This window comes from Pistacia vera, unplaced genomic scaffold, assembly GCF_008641045.1.
Source record: "Pistacia vera cultivar Batoury unplaced genomic scaffold, PisVer_v2 Contig395, whole genome shotgun sequence".
Lineage (NCBI taxonomy): Eukaryota > Viridiplantae > Streptophyta > Magnoliopsida > Sapindales > Anacardiaceae > Pistacia > Pistacia vera.
The window spans coordinates 263,283-281,932 of record NW_022196218.1 but is presented as its reverse complement, the minus strand read 5'-3'; the positions used below and the strand labels follow the sequence as shown (position 1 = coordinate 281,932).

General features: G+C 34.4%; 1 protein-coding gene across 1 annotated transcript; it reads right to left on the bottom strand.

Annotated features, from left to right (window-relative positions):
• Window positions 1–8,202: 8,202 nt before the first annotated feature.
• Window positions 8,203–12,294, bottom strand: LOC116141199 (eukaryotic translation initiation factor 3 subunit E). Its single transcript, XM_031426726.1, has 7 exons — window positions 11,877–12,294; window positions 10,834–11,064; window positions 10,605–10,726; window positions 9,676–9,895; window positions 9,284–9,426; window positions 8,646–8,783; window positions 8,203–8,523 (listed from the first exon to the last, which is right to left on the bottom strand). Exons 1-7 carry the CDS (start codon window positions 12,237–12,239, stop codon window positions 8,424–8,426), a joined length of 1,317 nt encoding a protein of 438 aa, XP_031282586.1. The 5' UTR covers window positions 12,240–12,294; the 3' UTR covers window positions 8,203–8,423.
• Between the last annotated feature and the right edge of the window lie 6,356 nt (window positions 12,295–18,650).

The window sequence follows — 18,650 nt, the reverse complement described above, 5'->3', positions numbered from 1 at the left end:
GAAGTACTATTCTTTTTTTTCTTTATATTTAATCAAAGTATTAATCTATAATATAACATTAATCTAAAATAGTCTAAATATGAAACTTCCATTTCTCTTATTTTAGAACCGTTAATATCGTGACTTTCTTCCTCAACGTCAACAGCATTTTCTACCTCTTCATTAATCATATAATTTTGATCATTATCAATTGATAATCGCGTTGTGCCTGCTTTCTAATGTAATTATGTTGTGTCATAGTTGTGGTATGGGCAAAAAACCGTATTGCACTCCTGACAACCCAATAACATTTTCCTCCACTTCGGAGACTATCGACATATGACCCAATACCTCGGCCCAACTCCGATTACTCCAATATATTATAACCACGGCTTCGTGTCATGACCTAACTCTGATTGGTCTTTTATCAAATCACATCATGTAGAAGATCTACTACACGAGTTGGTCCAATCAATATGCTAGTTCACTCTAGAAGTCTAACTCTGCAAGCTGGTTACTCTACGAGACATGCCATTTTGCGATATGGGCTACTTTACAAGTCGGGGTCTCTTTACAAATTGGACACAACTACGAGTCAAACTTCTCAATAGAGGTCACGCTCACTATTCAGGACCTCGCTTCCCACACGAATTCTAACTCTCCATGAATTTCGAATCTCATGAGAGTCTAACTCACATAAGGCCTCCAAGTCCCATACAGATTCTAAAATCCAAGGACCCTGAGTCCTACAAGAATTCCAATATCCTAGGGTTCCAAAGTCCTTCACGGATTCTTCCTATTTTGAGCAGTGTTTTAAAAACCGGACCAGAGGGCAACCCGCTATGATGGTCGGGTCACGGTTCAACCTGTCCAACCGGTTGGACCGCCGGTTGAACCAATGGTTTGACAAGTTTAAAATCTAACAAAAATACCCTTGATAAATACCATCAGACCCTATAGGTTTGAAATATAGCAAACACAACCCTGGCCAAATGCAAATCGGCGATCGATTGGGAGAACAGCGGCGACACACCAGGGAGGGTAGATCGGATGATGGGGAGGGTGAATCGGTAGCTAGCAAGTAGAGGCATCGCCGGAAATGACAGATTGGTGGTGGGAGTCAATGGTTGCGATGGTTTTCTTTGGTGAGATGACTGGATCTTCGTGAACGACAGCAAGGGAGCTTGGGAGAAGGTAGATCGGTGGCTGAGGAAGCCTGTTGATGCCAGAGAAGGCTGATCGACGTCGGGAAATGGAAGAAAAATGACGCGGCGAAGGTGGATGACGAAACATCACGCTGCGGCTGGAGATGAAGTGTGATAGCGTTGGAGAAAGTCAGAAGGTGGTTTCCAACAGTAAGGGAAGGTGGAAGGTCGCCAGAAAAAGGGAGGTCATTGCCGATTTGCATTTGGTCAAAGGGTGTGTTTGCTAGATTTGAAATCTTCAGGGATTGATGCGTATTAATCAGGGTTGTGTTTGTTATATTTTAAACTTGAAACAGTTAAAAAGAGTGACCCGACCTGGAGAAGGCCCCGGGTCTCGGTCCAACCGGTTAAACCGGCTGGGCCGGTCCGGGTTTTAAAACATGGATTTTGAGTAATCCTATATTCATGGGAGCTACTATTCCTATTTCCATGAAGACTAGTACTTTGAATTATACAAGGACTTAACCTTCCTTGGCTCCCTAGATAAACAAAGGTCAGTACTCTAGGAAATTCATTTGTTTCCATCCGTCCAAAATCTAGTATTCAATCGATACTCGATATACACATTATTCCCCTACCTATTTTCTCCTTAGCCGTCGTTTTCCATTGTAGAGCCGAGTTCTAACCACTCTGCGACGATAAGTTGTGCCTTAGCTCTATGGGAACGGTAAACACTTAAAACCTAGCATACTTTATGCTCATTCCCGTCATAACCTTTTTGATTTGATCGTAGGAATGCTTATGGCTGACACCACACCGATGTCCTCAAGTCTTCACGTTTATCTTTTGTGTCTCTCTGTAGGTCTTTGATATTGTCAATGGCCTCTACCTTAGAGGATCAATTCCGCAAGGAGTTTCGGTAGATTTAACCATCTATAGTTTGGCGCTCACCATGGGCCCTTGGCAATTATCTAACCTAGAGACGAATTTCATCATGATGGGAAACACATAGCTTCCTTCTGACGACGTTGTGGCCCAGATTGTGGCTCTCACTACGTTGCTGCAAGAAAATGATAGCAAGTTCAAAGCGCCAGAGGATGAAAATGCTGCTATCCGAGCAGAGAATTAGACTTTGCAAGAGAAGGTCCAACAGTTTTCTGCCCTCGAGTCGCCAAATCATCAACAAGAGGCTAGACCTCGCATCCCGATCAACTTGGTGCACTCGTTTGAACAATGGGGATCGTCAAGCCAGTCTCAACTCTCCCAGTCAACAATAAATGGTGTCTTGACCTCTACACTTGCAAGCTCCATAAAAAACCTAGTTGTTGGAGCTAATGACGGATCAATTGGATTTCTGTTGTTCAAGTCATCCAACCCAGTTGTCCAGTCGACTTCGTTCCCACAATACCAATCGACCACGTTCTCGTAGTTCCAAACAACAGGGACAATTGATCGGGCAGCCCTAACCAACCGCTTGACTATACGTATCGTGTCGAGTGGGAGTCCCTTCACATTCGGAACTACTAGTGTAAGCCTTTTTTCGTCAATCGTAACTCCCATAGAGCAAGCAATGGCAAAAAAGCTCGCAAAGATGGAAGCGATGATCTAACAGATTCCTAGGGTACAAACCCAGATAAAGAGGAGTTTGCCATAAAGCTACGATCGACTCAATTGCTCTCGTAGACTATAATGATTTCTTTGTTTTTTATTTGAAAAATAATATGACCCCTTACCATTATTTTTAAAAATAATATTTTGCCACAAAGCTACAGATTCCTTAACAATTGATATAATGGGTTGCGTTAGGTTTTACACTATCAAGGGCTTACAAGGAGTTTGAAGCAATGTTTTAATACCCAATCCAAGGTGAAACTCAGTCAAGGGACCAGGTCCAGAGTTGGGCGGTTGAACTAGGCTGACCGGTGGATAGGACCAATGCTGATGTCAGCATGATTCCATCTTTAAAAATTAATAAATCCCAAAATAAAATGAACAAGCTTCTTTGAAACTAGCAGTTGCTTCATCTTCTTCTTCTTCCTCATAATCCAACTCCTTCACAATAAAACAAACAGTAGCCTACTACATTCAAATTGCAAAAACCAGTAGCCTTCTCTCAAAAACCCAGCAACCTTCTCCATTCAAATCCCAAAATCGAACCAAATCGCATAAACCCAGTAGCCTACTCCATTCAAATCGAAAAAACCCAGCAATCTCCTCCATTCAAATCAATAAATTGATCCAAATCGCAAAAACCAGCAGCCTCCTCTCAAAAACCTAGCAACCTTCTCCATTCAAATCCCAAAATCGCCCCAAATCGCAAAAACCCAGCAGTCTACTCCATTCAATTCGAAAAAAAAAACCCAACAATCTCCTCCATTCAAATCAGAAAATCGATCAAAATCGCAAAACCAACAACCTACTCTCAAAAACCTAGCAACCTTCTCCATTCAAACCCCAAAATCGACCCAAATCGCAAAAACCCAACATCCTACTCCATTCAAATAAAAAAAACCCAGCTTCTATACAAATCGCAAAATTGATCCAAATAGCAAAAAACTAGCAGCCTCCTCTCAAAGACCTAGCACCTCCTCTATTCAAATCACAAAATTGACCTAAATCGCAAAAATCCAATAGCCTACTCTATTCAAATTAAAAAAAAAAAAAAAAACCAGCAAAATCCTCCATTCAAATTGCAAATTTGACCCAAATCGTAAAAACCAACAACCTCCTAGTAGCCTAAAGTGAAAATATGAATAATTGAAGAGATGAAATGAAGAAATCGACAATGGAAGAGAGAAAATATGAGTTAGGGCTTGACAGAGAATGAAAAAATGGGAAAACCGGAATAGAAATCCACTCTTAGGAATTGAAAACCAGGTGTAAGAGTTCACCTGGTTTTCCCAAACCGGTTTGACCAATGGGTTGCTATAGTAACCTTGGCCCAACCACGGATTGAACTGGGCAGGTTGATACCCTTGATTTTTAGGCCTGTTAGGCCCTGTTCAATGATCAATTCCCAATCAAACCGGTTAAACCAACCGGGTTGAGCCAAATTTTAAATAGGGGTGAGTGGTTTCGGGTACCCTGTATTTTTCGAGGGAAACAGAATCGGAACCGTACAGTGCAGGTTCCTAAAAAAAGGAACCGGAACCAAAACCGTACAATATAGGTTCTTAAATTCAAGGAATCAGAACCTAAAATGCAGGTTCCAATTCCTTTCCTGGGTACCCTGTAAAAAATCAATTATCCCCCCATTTAAAAAATGACAAAAATACCTTAAAAGTTTACAAATACACTCCTTACAAATTTTGATTATTCATTCATCTGTGTCCAATGTGATACATAAATCCTCTAATCTCTAGGTAACATTTGAATTCAATCAATTCATCACAATTCACGTAAAATTCCTCAATCAAAACCAAAACACAAACAATTAATTAAACAATAATACTATAAATCTATAATTTAATATTATAATTAATTAAATTTCTAATCATTTAATTAAGTATTGTACTAATGTTTATAATGGAATATAAACCATGATAATTTAGGTGTTTATTTAATCCTTCTTAGCATCTCTTAACAAATTGACACGCAAACCATGATAATTTGGGTGTTTATACCCAGGCGTAGCTTTCTGAAAAACTTACACTTTCTGAAATGGTCGTGACTTGTCCTAACAGATGCTAAGAAGGAAGTGCAGCTTCTTGTTGATAGTTACAGAAAAATTTGTGAAAATGTTGGATGTCCCTTAATGGTTGATGGTTGGACTGATAATTCACATAGGCCATTGATCAATTTTATGGTGTATTGTCCTAAGGGAGTTTGTTTTGTGAAATCAGTTGATGCTTCAGATGTTGTGAAGGATGATGGGACATTGTTGAAGATGTTTGAGGAGATAGCTTTATGGATTAGACCAAATAATATTGTCAATTTTGTCTCAGACAATGGATCCAATTATAAAGTTGCTGGAAGAATGTTGTTTGAGAAATATCCGAGTATTATTTGGTCGCCCTGTGCAACACAGTATAAATTTAGTGTTAAAAGACATAGCTGAGATAGATCACATAGTTTATCTTGCGAGACGTGCTTATGAGGTGACGAAGTTTGTATATAATCATACATTCTTGATAGCTTGACTGAATAAAAGACAGGTAATATACCTTTAGCTCATGTTCTTATCAAGTCATAACATAATATGCATTTTTTATGATTGACTAACATCTATTATTTATCAATTAAACAGGGTTGGAAAGAAATTGTCCGTCTGGGCGTAACCCGTTTTACTACAACTTTCATTGCAATGGGAAGCCTTCATGAGCACAAACATGACTTGCAAGCCATGGTGACAAATAAATCATTTGTTGATTCTCGATATGCAATAAGTAATAAAGGCAAACATGTTATTGGTATAATTCTAGATAACGATTTTGGGATGATATGGGTAAGATATCCAAAGTTGTGAGTCTATTGATGCGCTTGCTGCGGATTGTTGACTCAGATGAGATGCCTACAATAGGATATGTGTATGATGACATGTACAAAGCGAAAAATGCAATTAAGAAGTTGTCTAAGAATAAAAAGAGATTGCACAAGCCTTATACACGAATCATTAAGCTACGTTGGGATAGGACGTTGTGCCATGATATCCCTGTTGTGGCTTATTATTTGAATCATACCTTTAAATATGACGAAGCATCTTTTTGCGCCAAGCCAAAAGTCATGAGTGGTTTCCTTGATACTATTGATAGTAAATCAAGTGCGTTCAATTTGAACAAGACAGGGTTAATGAAAGAGAGTATATTATATTCAAACTGAGAGGAAAGCTTTTCTCGTGGGCTTGCTCTTGAAACCGCCAAAACCACACTCCTGGTACGTAATAGTTATAAAATTTATGAGTTCTTTTGTTTTTTAAGTCTAATTCATTTGTTATGTTTAATTTTCAATTAGATGAACGGTGGAGATCATTTGGGTATAGTACTCCAAATTTGCAAAAGTTTGCAATAAAAATTCTTAGCCAAACTTCAAGCTCTTTGGGATGTGAACGAAAGTTGAGTGTTTTTGAGCGCATACATACTAAAAAGAGGAATATATTGGAGCATTAAAGGTTGAATGATCTTGTTTTTGTTCACTATGACTTGCGTTTGCAAAACAGGTATAAAATATTGTCAATTACTCAATTATGTATCACTCTTATTGTTATTATCTATTATTTTCCCTGATATTTTACTTGTCATGCTTTTAATATTTCATTATGGTATTTTAGGAGATGTTACAAGAAAATAAGTTTCGATCTTATTGATTATGAAAGTATCGACAAAACTGAAGGTTGGATAGTTGACGATGAAGAGGAGGTCAATGAACTTAATTATGAGGAGTTGGAACAAATGTTATATGGAGAAGGATATATTTTTGCTGGAGTTGCTAATCACCCTTCTTTTTATGATTCAACCGATGTTCAGAATGTTGGTTTCAAATATTTAAGCAACTTAGTAGTTATTTTAAATTAAATTACAAGTTTTAACTTATTATTTCTATTTTTTACTGAAATTTATGTAGATGATGGTGATGGTTATGATGATGATGAATTTTGATGCTAGTGTGTGAAGCTCAATCAACATGGAGACTGATCAAAGAAAAAACACTTGCACTAAATGTTTTGTTATTAATTATTATGTATTTTGTCATTTAATATGTAATGGATGAACACAACATCATGTTTAGATTTGGACTTTGAATTGTTGTTAAATACTTAAATTATGTTGGGATTGTTATTGAATTTGAACTTTGAATCATGTTGGACATTAATTAAGTTGTTATTAAAAAATAGAAATCTTAAAATCTCAAAAAAAAAAAAATTTTTTTTTTTTTTTTTTTGCAATGCTGACGTCAGCATGATGACATCACCAGTTCAACCGGTCAGACCGATTGACCCATGACCCGAACAGCTAAGCGGGTTGTCCTCCGGTCTAGGTTTTAAAATAGTGCTTCAAATCCAACAATCCGAAAATGGTTGAGAGAGGAAGATTAAAAAAGGTTCAAGAAGATGGAAAACCTAGGGCTGTAAACGAGTCGAGTCGAGTTTTTGTCTTATCGAGCTCAGCTTGTTTGCTATCGGATCGAGCTCAAGTTCGAGCTCAAGCTTGTCAAGTCAGAGAAAAGGGACTCGAACTCAAACTCAAGCTCGATCGAGTTCGAGTCGACTCGACTTCATCTTCATCATTTGCATCTTTATCACCACCATCTGCACATTTTATCTTCATCTTCATCTTCATATCGTCTCATCTTCATCTTCGTCTTCATCTCATCTTCATCTTCGTCTCCATCTCATCTTCATCTTGCATAGCATCACGAGTTATGCAGACTTATGCTGCTTCCATCTCCATCTTCTACATCTTCATCTTCGTCTTCTTCCTTAACACAACCATTATATTGATTTTGATTTTTTATTATGAATATGCAAGAACAAATTTAGGGGTTAGGGTTTGTCGATTTGGGATATCTGATTTGGAGGTTTAATTTTGTGTTTTAAAACAAATTATATCAGGGGGTTAAATGTCATTTTTACAAATTTTTAAAACTAAAGAATATAGATAAAACTTCAGTCTCCACAGTTTATAAAATATAACAAATGAAACCCTGCTTAGCCGAGCCACATCAAGCTCACAAGCCTACAAGTCGAGCCTCCCCATGTTCGAACTCAACTCGTTTTATATAGCGAGCTCAAATTGAGTTGACTCAACTAACCACGAGTCGAGTCATAAACAAGATTCAGATGAGCTGAGCCGCTCAACTCGTCTAACAACCCTAGGAAAACCTGAAAACAAATCAATCTTACTTAGAAAAAGATGAAAGCTTTTGCTTATGAAGTAGAGTGTTTTGGTCACAAATCCTTATAAATAGAATTTCTCGAGGAATGAGAAGCTTCTCTTTGGAACACATCTAGTTTTCTATAAATGATTTATGATTATGATCCCAACCAACTCAAACTGTCTTCAATTACAACCATCAAAGATTTGCTACAAGGCTCCAAGTAGGAATGCAATAGCAAAAATTTGCCAAACAATTCGGAAGGAAATAATCTCATCAAGAAAGAACATGTTAACCTTTTAAAAATTAAAAAAGTTTACAGCAAATATTGAGAACATAATTATAAATTATCTTACAAAAATACTGGATTCTTTTTCTTCATTCCAACTCCGGAAAAAACAGCAAATGATTGATTACCAGGAAGCTTTAATTTTAACCTAGATATATCAAAACTTGCAACAAGTAAATCTAAGAAATGTCAGCACTGACTTATCGAGCAGCTTGTGTTTGTGCATGTTCCATAAGCTGACTGACTAGCTTGTAGGTACGTCCTGATAGTGCCTTGGTGTGGTCTATCAATTGCTCATACCTGAAATAAAGAGTAAAGCAAAAAGTTAACAGAGAAATCGTGTGGAAGAAGAAAATAATGAAACATGGGAAAGAGCATGCATCATTATGCAAAGATACAATAATGTGTATATATAATCTTACACATTGGGATGGCTAGGCTCCATTATAACAGTTCCTGTCTTTGTATCAATCTTGGCATCAAGTTTTGAGTTCCGAATAAGATTCACAATCCATCTTTCAGCCTCCTCATAATTCAGATTCAACTTCTCAGCAAGCACTCTGCCACATATAAAGAGTGCAAATAAATGTGAATTGCTCTAGTAAAACTTTGCGAGTTGATGAAAGAAACAGGAATTACTGCACAAACAAGTTTTTATATAAAGAGGGAAAGACAAGGTCTTTAAAAAGTAGTTGTATATGGTTTAGTTTCCCCTAGATATGGTTACACATGTTTCATTGGTTCTTACATTGTATTTACAAGTGTACCATACGTAAAATATCATGAGAACTTAAAATTTGTTCATGATGCCAATGTTGTACAGAATAAACCAAACTCTGCGGACTTATCTAACAATATTTACCTATATTTCAAATACTTTTCCTTAGTTTTTTTCATTAAACAGAATAGTGTAAAAGAGCTAAGGTTCAGGAGCAAAGAGGCATGTTATGCAGCAGACACCACTTGCACAGAGAAGAATTGGTAATATTTTGTTTTGCTGAGATACAGATATTCCCAAGCATGTAACTAGAGTAAACAGTTTTAGAAAACAAACACTTACCCCATATCAATACGCTGATGAATTCGGCAATAGGTCTCAAAGATGAACAGCCGAGCATTTTCAAGGAACTCATCTCTCAGTGGCACAGTGGAAAAGTTGCCTTCTTCCAATCGTTTTCCCAGGAAGGGATCATTCAATATAACCTATATTTGCATACAAGGTTAGGACAATCCAGGTCACAGCTTCAAAATTTAGGTGCAGACAACAGAGTTTCTGACAAAATAATAGATATAAAGACTAAAAGGGAAGAGTAAAAAAAAGAATCTATCCCAAACCCCCCAAATCCCAAGTCAGATTCTAACATCTCAACAAAAATGATATGATATATATATATGACTTGGTACTTTCACAAAAATACTAGTGAGAGTCACATTCAGGTAAAGAAAGCTTACTTCTTCACATTCTCTCATCTTCTTTTGTGCACCATCAAAATCATAATTGACATACACACATGCCAAAAACTCTGTAATGGGATCTTTGAAAGAGTACTGCTCTTGCTGTATAACCTTAATAAAATCTTTGAATTGAGGTCTCCTCCTTTTATTGACAATGAAGGCAGTGGCTAAGTAGCGTAGGAGATGGGGAGCATTTGTTTGAATGGCATTGAGATACCTGACAATTGATATTCCCATCTTCTCAGATTGCAAGAAAAAAATAATAATAAACTGATAGTAGGTACAACATCGTTATAGCTTGCAGTAGAAAGTTCAAAAAGAAAAAAACTAATAATGAAAGGGCAAACACAATTATTATGATTAAGGATAATTTTTCTTTGTGCTATGAAACAAGAAATTGAAGCACTACAGAAACAGATATTACTTTTGCTTCAAATCACTACTTCTATACTTGAGACAAGAGTGTGACATAAAAAGTTACGATTCTGGTTACATGAAAAATGACTTCCAATATAACAAAAGAAGGATGTGAAAACAAGACTTCAAAAAAAAAGAAGCATCAATGAGCCATCATGTTATGACAAATCTATGCACTAGAAAATATTCGGCACCCTGATCATCATACAGCAATTTCCATAACAACAAAAGACAATATAAAACAATTCATAGTACAATGATTTCTTGCAAGCGGTTTTCATAGTGAAAATTAAATTTAAAAGCTGCATTGGCAGTAACAGATGAGAAGTTCATCAATTTAATTCAGTAACATCATCATCCTAGAAGCTGTTAGAAGCCCAAACAAAAAAGGAAACAAAAGGTAAGGAAGAAACACATAAGAGATGTACTTGACACTAAGTGAAGCATGATAAATTTGACAAAATAATAAAAGTGTAAACAGAACCAGACAAAAATTGGAAGCGGCATACTTATCCTGATTGAACAAGTCAATGATCTGTGTTCTTCCATTATCATGATTGAAAAAGATGAACAGACTCCAATGCATCAACCATATTCTACTTTGCATCTGACTCAAAGGAGAAGTAAAACTCTGCAACAAAAGTAATGAGTTGGTACAGACATTACACTGAAACAATACTAGGATGCAAGTAAAAACACAAAAATATGTATGAAAAAATTTTCCAAAAGCAAAAACACCTTTGAATCATCAACTTTTTCTTTCAACTGATTAAGTTCTTCAAGAGCAATATCCCAGTTCTGCATCAATATCTCTGCTGCCAACTTTCCCCATAGTGCACTCAACCTCCTTTCACTGTTTGTGCACAAGGCCCTGTACTGATAAAGATAGTCAGCAGCACCAGAGTAGTTCCCACATTCAAACTGAAATTTGGCATATTGATATAATGCCTCTATCTGGTCTGGACCAATCTGATCAAAGGGAACCAAAGAAGATAAATAAATTTCACAAGTTAAATCTACCTAAAAGAGGAAAGCATATTTCTTGCCAGAATAAAAACAAAAAGTTCAAGAATCAAAATGATAAAATAATCAACAGAAACACAGTTAATCCAAGAACTTCTTTCCCCTAGTTTTAAAACCTAAGATATTAAACTTCTCCAAAACATTCACAGTACCAACACAAGAAAATTAAAATTTTCAGCTAACTTGGGATAATCCTTTAGATAGCCATTCCAGATTACAAAAATTGTTCCTTACCCAATCAAGACAACATTTTCTTTTCCAATCTTAGAGACATCCAAAATTAAGTACATAAAACCATCTACAAGCGTATCAAACTAATTAATGAGAACAACCACAAAAAGATTTAAACCAAACATATTCCCAAAACCCTTTATCATTGTATAGCCCAGCCTCCGAATCCAACAACAATAACTCAATTGTACATTGAATAATCAATGCTTTACCCACCGCTTTGACCTAATGAAACTAAAAAAAAAAAAGATTAGATCCATAAGCCCCGAAAGCATACCCAACTTGCAAACAATAATTTGTTCTTTCTTTCTTTCTTTCCCCTCTGTTTAAGCCTTATTTACAGCAGCAGAAAGTAAACTCGATAAAAATCACATTGACCTTCCCTAATATTTAGCTAAATTAAACTTCTACAATATACATTAACTTTCTGTTCCTGAACTCCTAAAGTTTCATAAACCTATCAAATTTATTCACCCCAAGAAAAATAAAAAAATAATAAAAAAAAGCCAAGAAAAGAATAAGCTAACCTGGTAGCGTTCATTAAGCATCTGCAAATTATAATGTTTATCAGGCCTCAACTCTTGAACGGCAGAAGGGTTCTGCAAGAAGGAGACCAAGGGAGCAGCAGCCTCCTCAAGGGCTTTCAATCTGGCGACGACCTCCGCCCTCCGCTCCACCATATCTTGAGGGACATCGTCGGTGTGGTAGAGGCTCTTGTGAATGTCCATGGCGTAATCCACCATGTTGGTCTTGTTCAACAACTCAATCTTGGACTTGAGGATCTGTTCATCTGGGTAAAGCTGGCGTTCTTGGAGGAACTCGAGGATTGGGAAGACGAGATGTCGGTCGAGATTCGGTGCTATGCGCTGCGTGAGGTCGTAACTCGCCATGGCTCTTCGGCTGCTGTTGCTCACAAACAACACACTTCCTAGGTTTTGCTAAAAGTCCCTACTCCCTACTTATTAACTCAATTAATTAATTAAATTATTATTTTTTTTTTTCTGTTTTACTTGCGGAGTGAGGTTAACTTATACCCTTGCAAGTTGCAACTCTGGATTTTAAATTTTTAGGGTACGCAAAATACCCGAACCGGAAAACCGGATCCGAGATTATGATCCGCCAGTACTCAGCGTAGAGAAACAAACCCAGAACAAATTCGGGTCAGGCCCAGGTCCCCTGGTTGGAATTGGCACCGGGTCTGAACCTTGGTCTTAGTTGAAAATTTTAATTATTTTGATTAATTTACTTACGTTAGCGCATCTCGACTTTTTATAACACTTACTAACAACATCTTCAATAATACTCTTTATAGCATCTTTCATATAAAGAAAAAACATTTTTATTAATTTTAAAATATAAAAAACATAATTTTTATTCAAATCTAACAGACTCTTTAAATTTAATAAATATATTCTTTATTTTTAAGAAAGAGATTTAATGAGAGAGAGAATTAATAAATAAAATGTATAGGAATTTGTAGTTTATTAATTAAAATTAGAATAGAGAGCGAAATTTGACTCTCTAAATGTGAAGAGCCAAACTCACTCTCTAATATATATTTTAAAGATAAAGAGTTTGTTAGAACATCTCCAAATAATTCTTTATATGATTTAAACTCTTTATTATAAAGAGTTTATTCATAAAAACAAGAGTCCAACAGGCTCTTTATCTTTAAATATAAATTAGAGTGAGTTTGACTCTCCACTTTTAGAGAGTCTATTGGATTTGAATAAAAAATTTATTCTTTATATTTAAAAATCAATGAAGAGATGCTCTTAAGGGTTAATAATAATAATCCTCTTATGAAAAATATTCTCTTCCGTTATTATAATAACAAAAAAGCTTCTTTTTTTTGTGTTAGAATAAACAAATTAGATACATATTTATAAACTCATCATATTATAAATTTTAATAAACCCATAAAGGGATTTGTGTTATTTCAAAAATCTTTAGAAATTTTTTTATTATTAGATTAAACCTTAGAGTCGACACAAAACCCCTCCTAGATTATATAAATTTGTCCTTTACTACTTTATAGGCTAATATAGTTTACAAAATTTTTATGAAATTTTAGAAACTCTTTTAATTCTTTTCAAATTCATTTAAAAATAACGGTAAGAGGTCATATTATTTTTCAAATTAAAAACAAAGAAATCATTATAGCTAATTATACATTAAAAAAAGAAAAATTATGGTAGGAGAACATAATGAAATTAGATTATTGATGGTTTTATTTCCGTTAATTCTTTACCAATATTGATTCTTTGCGTGATAATTATATTTTTGTTATGAATAAATGTGGATATTTCTTGCGGTTCTATAACTTCCTAATCTTTCATCTTCTCTAACTCTTGAATCTTTCAAGTTCTACAACTTCAAAGTATTTTATAAGCTTTTATTTCATTTATAATATTTCATAATCTTGAGACTATAAACAGATGTATTGTGAAAGATGATATACACTCAACTTTGAAATAGAAAAGCATTGGTTCTATTTTCCTTCAATTATCTTCTCTTTTCTTTTAGTATATTTTATAATACATTATCAACACGGGTCTCTAACCATATCAACTTGTCAAGGGAAAAATATTCTCATCAAGTTTCAAGCTTTTGTCTCTTATCAAATTTGGTGTTGAATTTTTCCATTTTCCAAGTAAGTAAATTCAATTTTGCTTGTATCTCAATATGTTTTATAAATATGTTGGAATGTTTAATCATTTTTATAGTAAAAAATATATGAAAGTGTTTTAATTTGGAACGTTTTGGTTTTATTATAAACAAAACATTATATAGTGATAGATTTATAATTTGATTAATAAAGAAAGACACTATATTTGTAGATATTTGCTTTTATGATTTATGTTTTTAAATGATTAAATTCTATAACTATAATAAGTTGTATGTTCATTATTGTTATTCTAAATTCTTATTTCTGATAATATTTCCATTTTATTAGAGATTGTCTAATTTATTAAATATTTCTTTTATAGTTTTCGTCATGACAAATTTTACGAAACTTGAATTTGTGGTTCTTGATATTATGGGCAAGAATTATTTGTCATGGATTCTTGATGTTGAAATTCACTTAGATGCTATGGGTTTTGTTGACATCATCAAAGAAGGAAATGAATCATCCAATCAAGATAAGGCTAAAGCCATGATTTTCCTTCAACACCATCTCTAGGAAGGATTGAAAACTGAATACCTTATGGTAAAAGATCCACTTATTCTTTGGAAAAATTTAAAGGAAATATATGACCACTAGAAAACTGTGACTCTTTCTAAAATCATGAAGCTCGCCCAACAAGTTCTACTTCATTCCCTAAAGTGAATGTGACAATATATGATAATCATGGGCATGGGTGGTGGTTATAATAATAACCCTTTTAATTATAAAAGCCACTGGAAGTGGAATAATGATGAAAGGAAAAAGGAAAAGAGCAAAAGTGGACAACATAAAAATTTGAAGAATATAGAAAATTTGTGCTATTGATGTGGCATGAAAAGACATTGGTCACGTACTTGTCGTACGCCTAAACATCTTGTTGAACTTTATCAAGCATTATTAAAAGAAAAAGAGATAAACATGAAAGCAAATTTTGCCTACCAAAATGAAAATAGAGAAGTAAATTTTGCTTATCAAGATGATAATTTTGATCATGGACCTATTGCTTAACACATCTGGATATTGTAGATTTCTTCAAAAATCCTGAAGGGAGAATTGATCATTTAATTAGGGATGAAAATGTCCAAAATTGTTAAAGTTATGTTTTTGTGAGTGTTTTACTTTTAATATGTTTAAGTTGAGTGTTTTACTTTTAACTGAGTGTTTTACTTTTAATATGTTTAAGTGTGATTTTCAATTTTAGATAAATTACTTTGTTTTGTTGGCTTTGTAATATGCCTTACTATGTATTTTTCTTTTTGAATAAACAAAAATGAACATTCCTAAGTTTATGATTGGATCCAAGATTAATGATGAAGATCTTTGTCTCGTAGACATTGCTACAATGCACACTACACTTAAAGAAAGAAATATTTTTCTTCTTTGATAATGAGTGAAGCTAACATAAATATGATATCTGGTAGTACAAAATTAATTGAAGGCTCTAGAAGAGCTGATATATTATTGCCCGGAGGAATACAGTTTATTATAAAAGATGCATTATTTTCTTCCGAGTCTAAAAGAAACTTATTAAGTTTTAAAGATATTCGCTGTAATGGATATCATATTGAGACAACCAATGAAGGAAATACTGAATATCTTTATATTACAAGAATAATTGTAGGCAAGAAATGTGTGTTGGAAAAATTACTTGCTTTTTCTTTCGAATTGTACTACACAAATATCAATGTATTTGAAACATGTGTTATAGTAAATCAGAAGTTTAGTGATCTTAATACTTTTATTAATTAGCATGATCGGTTAGGCCATATTCAATAACGATGCGAAGAATCAATGAGAATTCACACGGACATCCATTGAAAAACCAGAAGTTTTTAATCTAATGAATTTTCTTGTGCTGCTTATTCTCAAGTTAAATTAATTATTTGACCATCACTAGCTAAAATTGGGATTGAATCACCTACATTTTTAGAATGAATTCAAGGTGATATATGTGGACCCATTCATCCACCATGTGGATCATTTAAATATTTTATGGTCTCAGTAGATGCATCTACAAGATGGTCCCATGTGTGTTTATTATCTGCTTGCAACCTGGAGTTTGCAAGATTACTTGCCCAAATAATTCGATTGCGAGCACAATTTCCAAATTATACAATTAAGACAATACATCTTGATAATGCTGGTGAATTTATGTCTCAGATTTTTAATGATTATTGTATGTCAATCGGAGTAACGGTTGAAAAGTCTGTTGCCCATGTTCATACACAGAATGGTTTAGTAGAGTCATTAATTAAACACCTCCAATCAATTGCTAGACCATTACTTATGAGAACCAAGCTCCCAAGTTCTGCTTGGGGACATTCTATTTTACATGCAGCAGCACTTGTGCGCATTAGGCCAACAAGTTATCACAATTTCTCCCCTTTACAATTGGCTTTTGGTCAAGAGCCAAATATTTCCCATTTAAGAATATTTGGATGTACGATATATGTTCCAATTGCTCCACCACAACGCACTAAAATGGGTCCTCAAAGAAGATTGGGAATATATGTTGGATATGAATCTCCTTCTATAATTAAATATTTAGAACCATTAACAGGAGATTTATTTATGACATGATTTGCTGATTGTCATTTTGATAAAACAAAATTCCTAGCATTAGGGGGAGATAATAGGTAGTTGGAAAAGGAAATTACCTGGAAAATATCATCATTATCTTATCTTGATCCTCGTACTAAACAATGTGAACAACAAGTTCAAAAGATAATTTATTTGCAAAAGACAGCAAATCAGTTGCTAGACGCATTTACTAATTCAACTAAATCTCACATACCAATTGCAAATGCTCCAATTCGGATTGATGTCCCTGAAGGACAATTACCTGTAGCAAATGAATCTAAGGCACGTTTAAAGCGTGGTAGACCAGTTGGTTCAAAAGATACAAATCTTAGAAAGAAAAGAGTAGCAAATGACCAAGATGCTTACATCAAGAAGGCAAGTTCTCACGAAGAGAATAGAGACATAATTAATCATGAAACTCCAGAAGAAGTTTAGGTTACTGAAACTAGGACAAACGAAGAGATCTCAATAAATTATGTCTCTACAAGAAAATTATGGAATCGAAAAGAAATAATTGTCAACAATATTTTTGCATATAATATAGCGCTTGATATGTAAATAATAATGAGGATCTTGAACCTAAATCTGTTGAAGAATGTAGACAGAGAGAAGATTGGCCAAAATGGAAATACGAAATCAAGGCAAAACTGAATTCATTAGAAAAATGTGGAGTTTTTGCACCTGTAGTCCGAACACCTAAAGATGTAATGCCAGTGGGGTATAAATGGGTATTTGTGCAAAAACGAAATGAGAAAAATGCAAGCGTAAGATATAAAGCACGACTTGTAGCAAAAGGGTTTTCGCAAAGACTTGGCATTGATTATGAAGAAGTATATTCTCCTGTGATGGATGCAATAACATTTCGATTTCTTATTAATCTGGCAACAAATAAAACCCTTGATATGCATATAATGGATGTAGATATAACCCATTTATATGGATCACTTGATAACGACATATATATAAAAATCCCTAAAGGATTTAAAATGCTTGAAGCGTGTAACTCAAATTTTCGAGAATTTTATTCAATTAAATTGCATAAATCATTATATAGATTAAAGTAATCAGGTCGTATGTGGTATAACCGTCTTAGTAAATATTTGTTGAAGGAAGGTTATAAAAATGACCCTATTTGCCCATATGTTTTCATAAAAAGATCTGGATCAATTTGTTATAATTGTTATATATGTTGATGACTTGAATAGTATTGGAACTCCTGAAGAGATTCAAAGGGCAGCAGATTATCTAAAAATGGAATTTGAGATGAAAGACCTTGGAAAAACAAAATTTTGTCTTAGTTTGCAAATAGAGCACTTACCGAGTAGAATTTTTGTGCACCAATCAAATTATACCGAGAAAATCTTAAAACAATTTTATATGGATAAAGCACATCCATTGAGTACCCCAATGGTTGTAAGATCACTTGATACGAACAAAGATCCTTTTCAGCTGGTAGAAGATAAATAAGAGGTACTTGGTCCTGAAGTACCATACTTAAGTGTAATACGTGCATTAATGTATCTTGCTAACATTACATGACCAGATATAGCATTTTCAGTAAATTTGTTAGCAAGATATAGTTATGCTCCAACACGAAGACATTGGAACGAAATTAAGCATATATTTCGATATCTTCAAGGAACAATAGATATGAGTTTATTTTATTCACATGAATCTACACCTCAATTGATTGGTTATGTAGATGTAGGATATTTATTTGACCTACATAAAGCTAGATCTCAAACAGGTTATTTGTTCACTTCTGGAGGTACGACTATTTCATGGCGCTCTACAAAACAAACTATAGCTGCTACTTCTTCAAACCATGCCGAGATAATAGCTATCCATGAAGCAAGATGACAATGTGTTTGACTCATATCAATAGCCCAACATATTTAAGAATCATGTGGCATTGATTACAACAAAGAAGTTCCTATAACATTATATGAAGATAATACCGCATGCATGGCTTAGTTAAAAAGGAGGTTATATCAAAGGTGATAGGACAAAACATATATCACCAAAATTCTTCTTCACTCATGATCTTCAAAAG

Excerpts from the sequence above, each read along its gene's own strand:
- LOC116141199 (XM_031426726.1), bottom strand. The coding sequence starts at position 12,239 with ATGGCGAGTTACGACCTCACGCAGCGCATAGCACCGAATCTCGACCGA. Across the intron at positions 9,427-9,675 it reads AGATGAGAGAATGTGAAGAA|GTTATATTGAATGATCCCTT; the intron begins GTAAGCTTTCTT and ends ATGCAAATATAG. Across the intron at positions 8,784-9,283 it reads CATCAGCGTATTGATATGGG|AGTGCTTGCTGAGAAGTTGA; the intron begins GTAAGTGTTTGT and ends TATATGTGGCAG.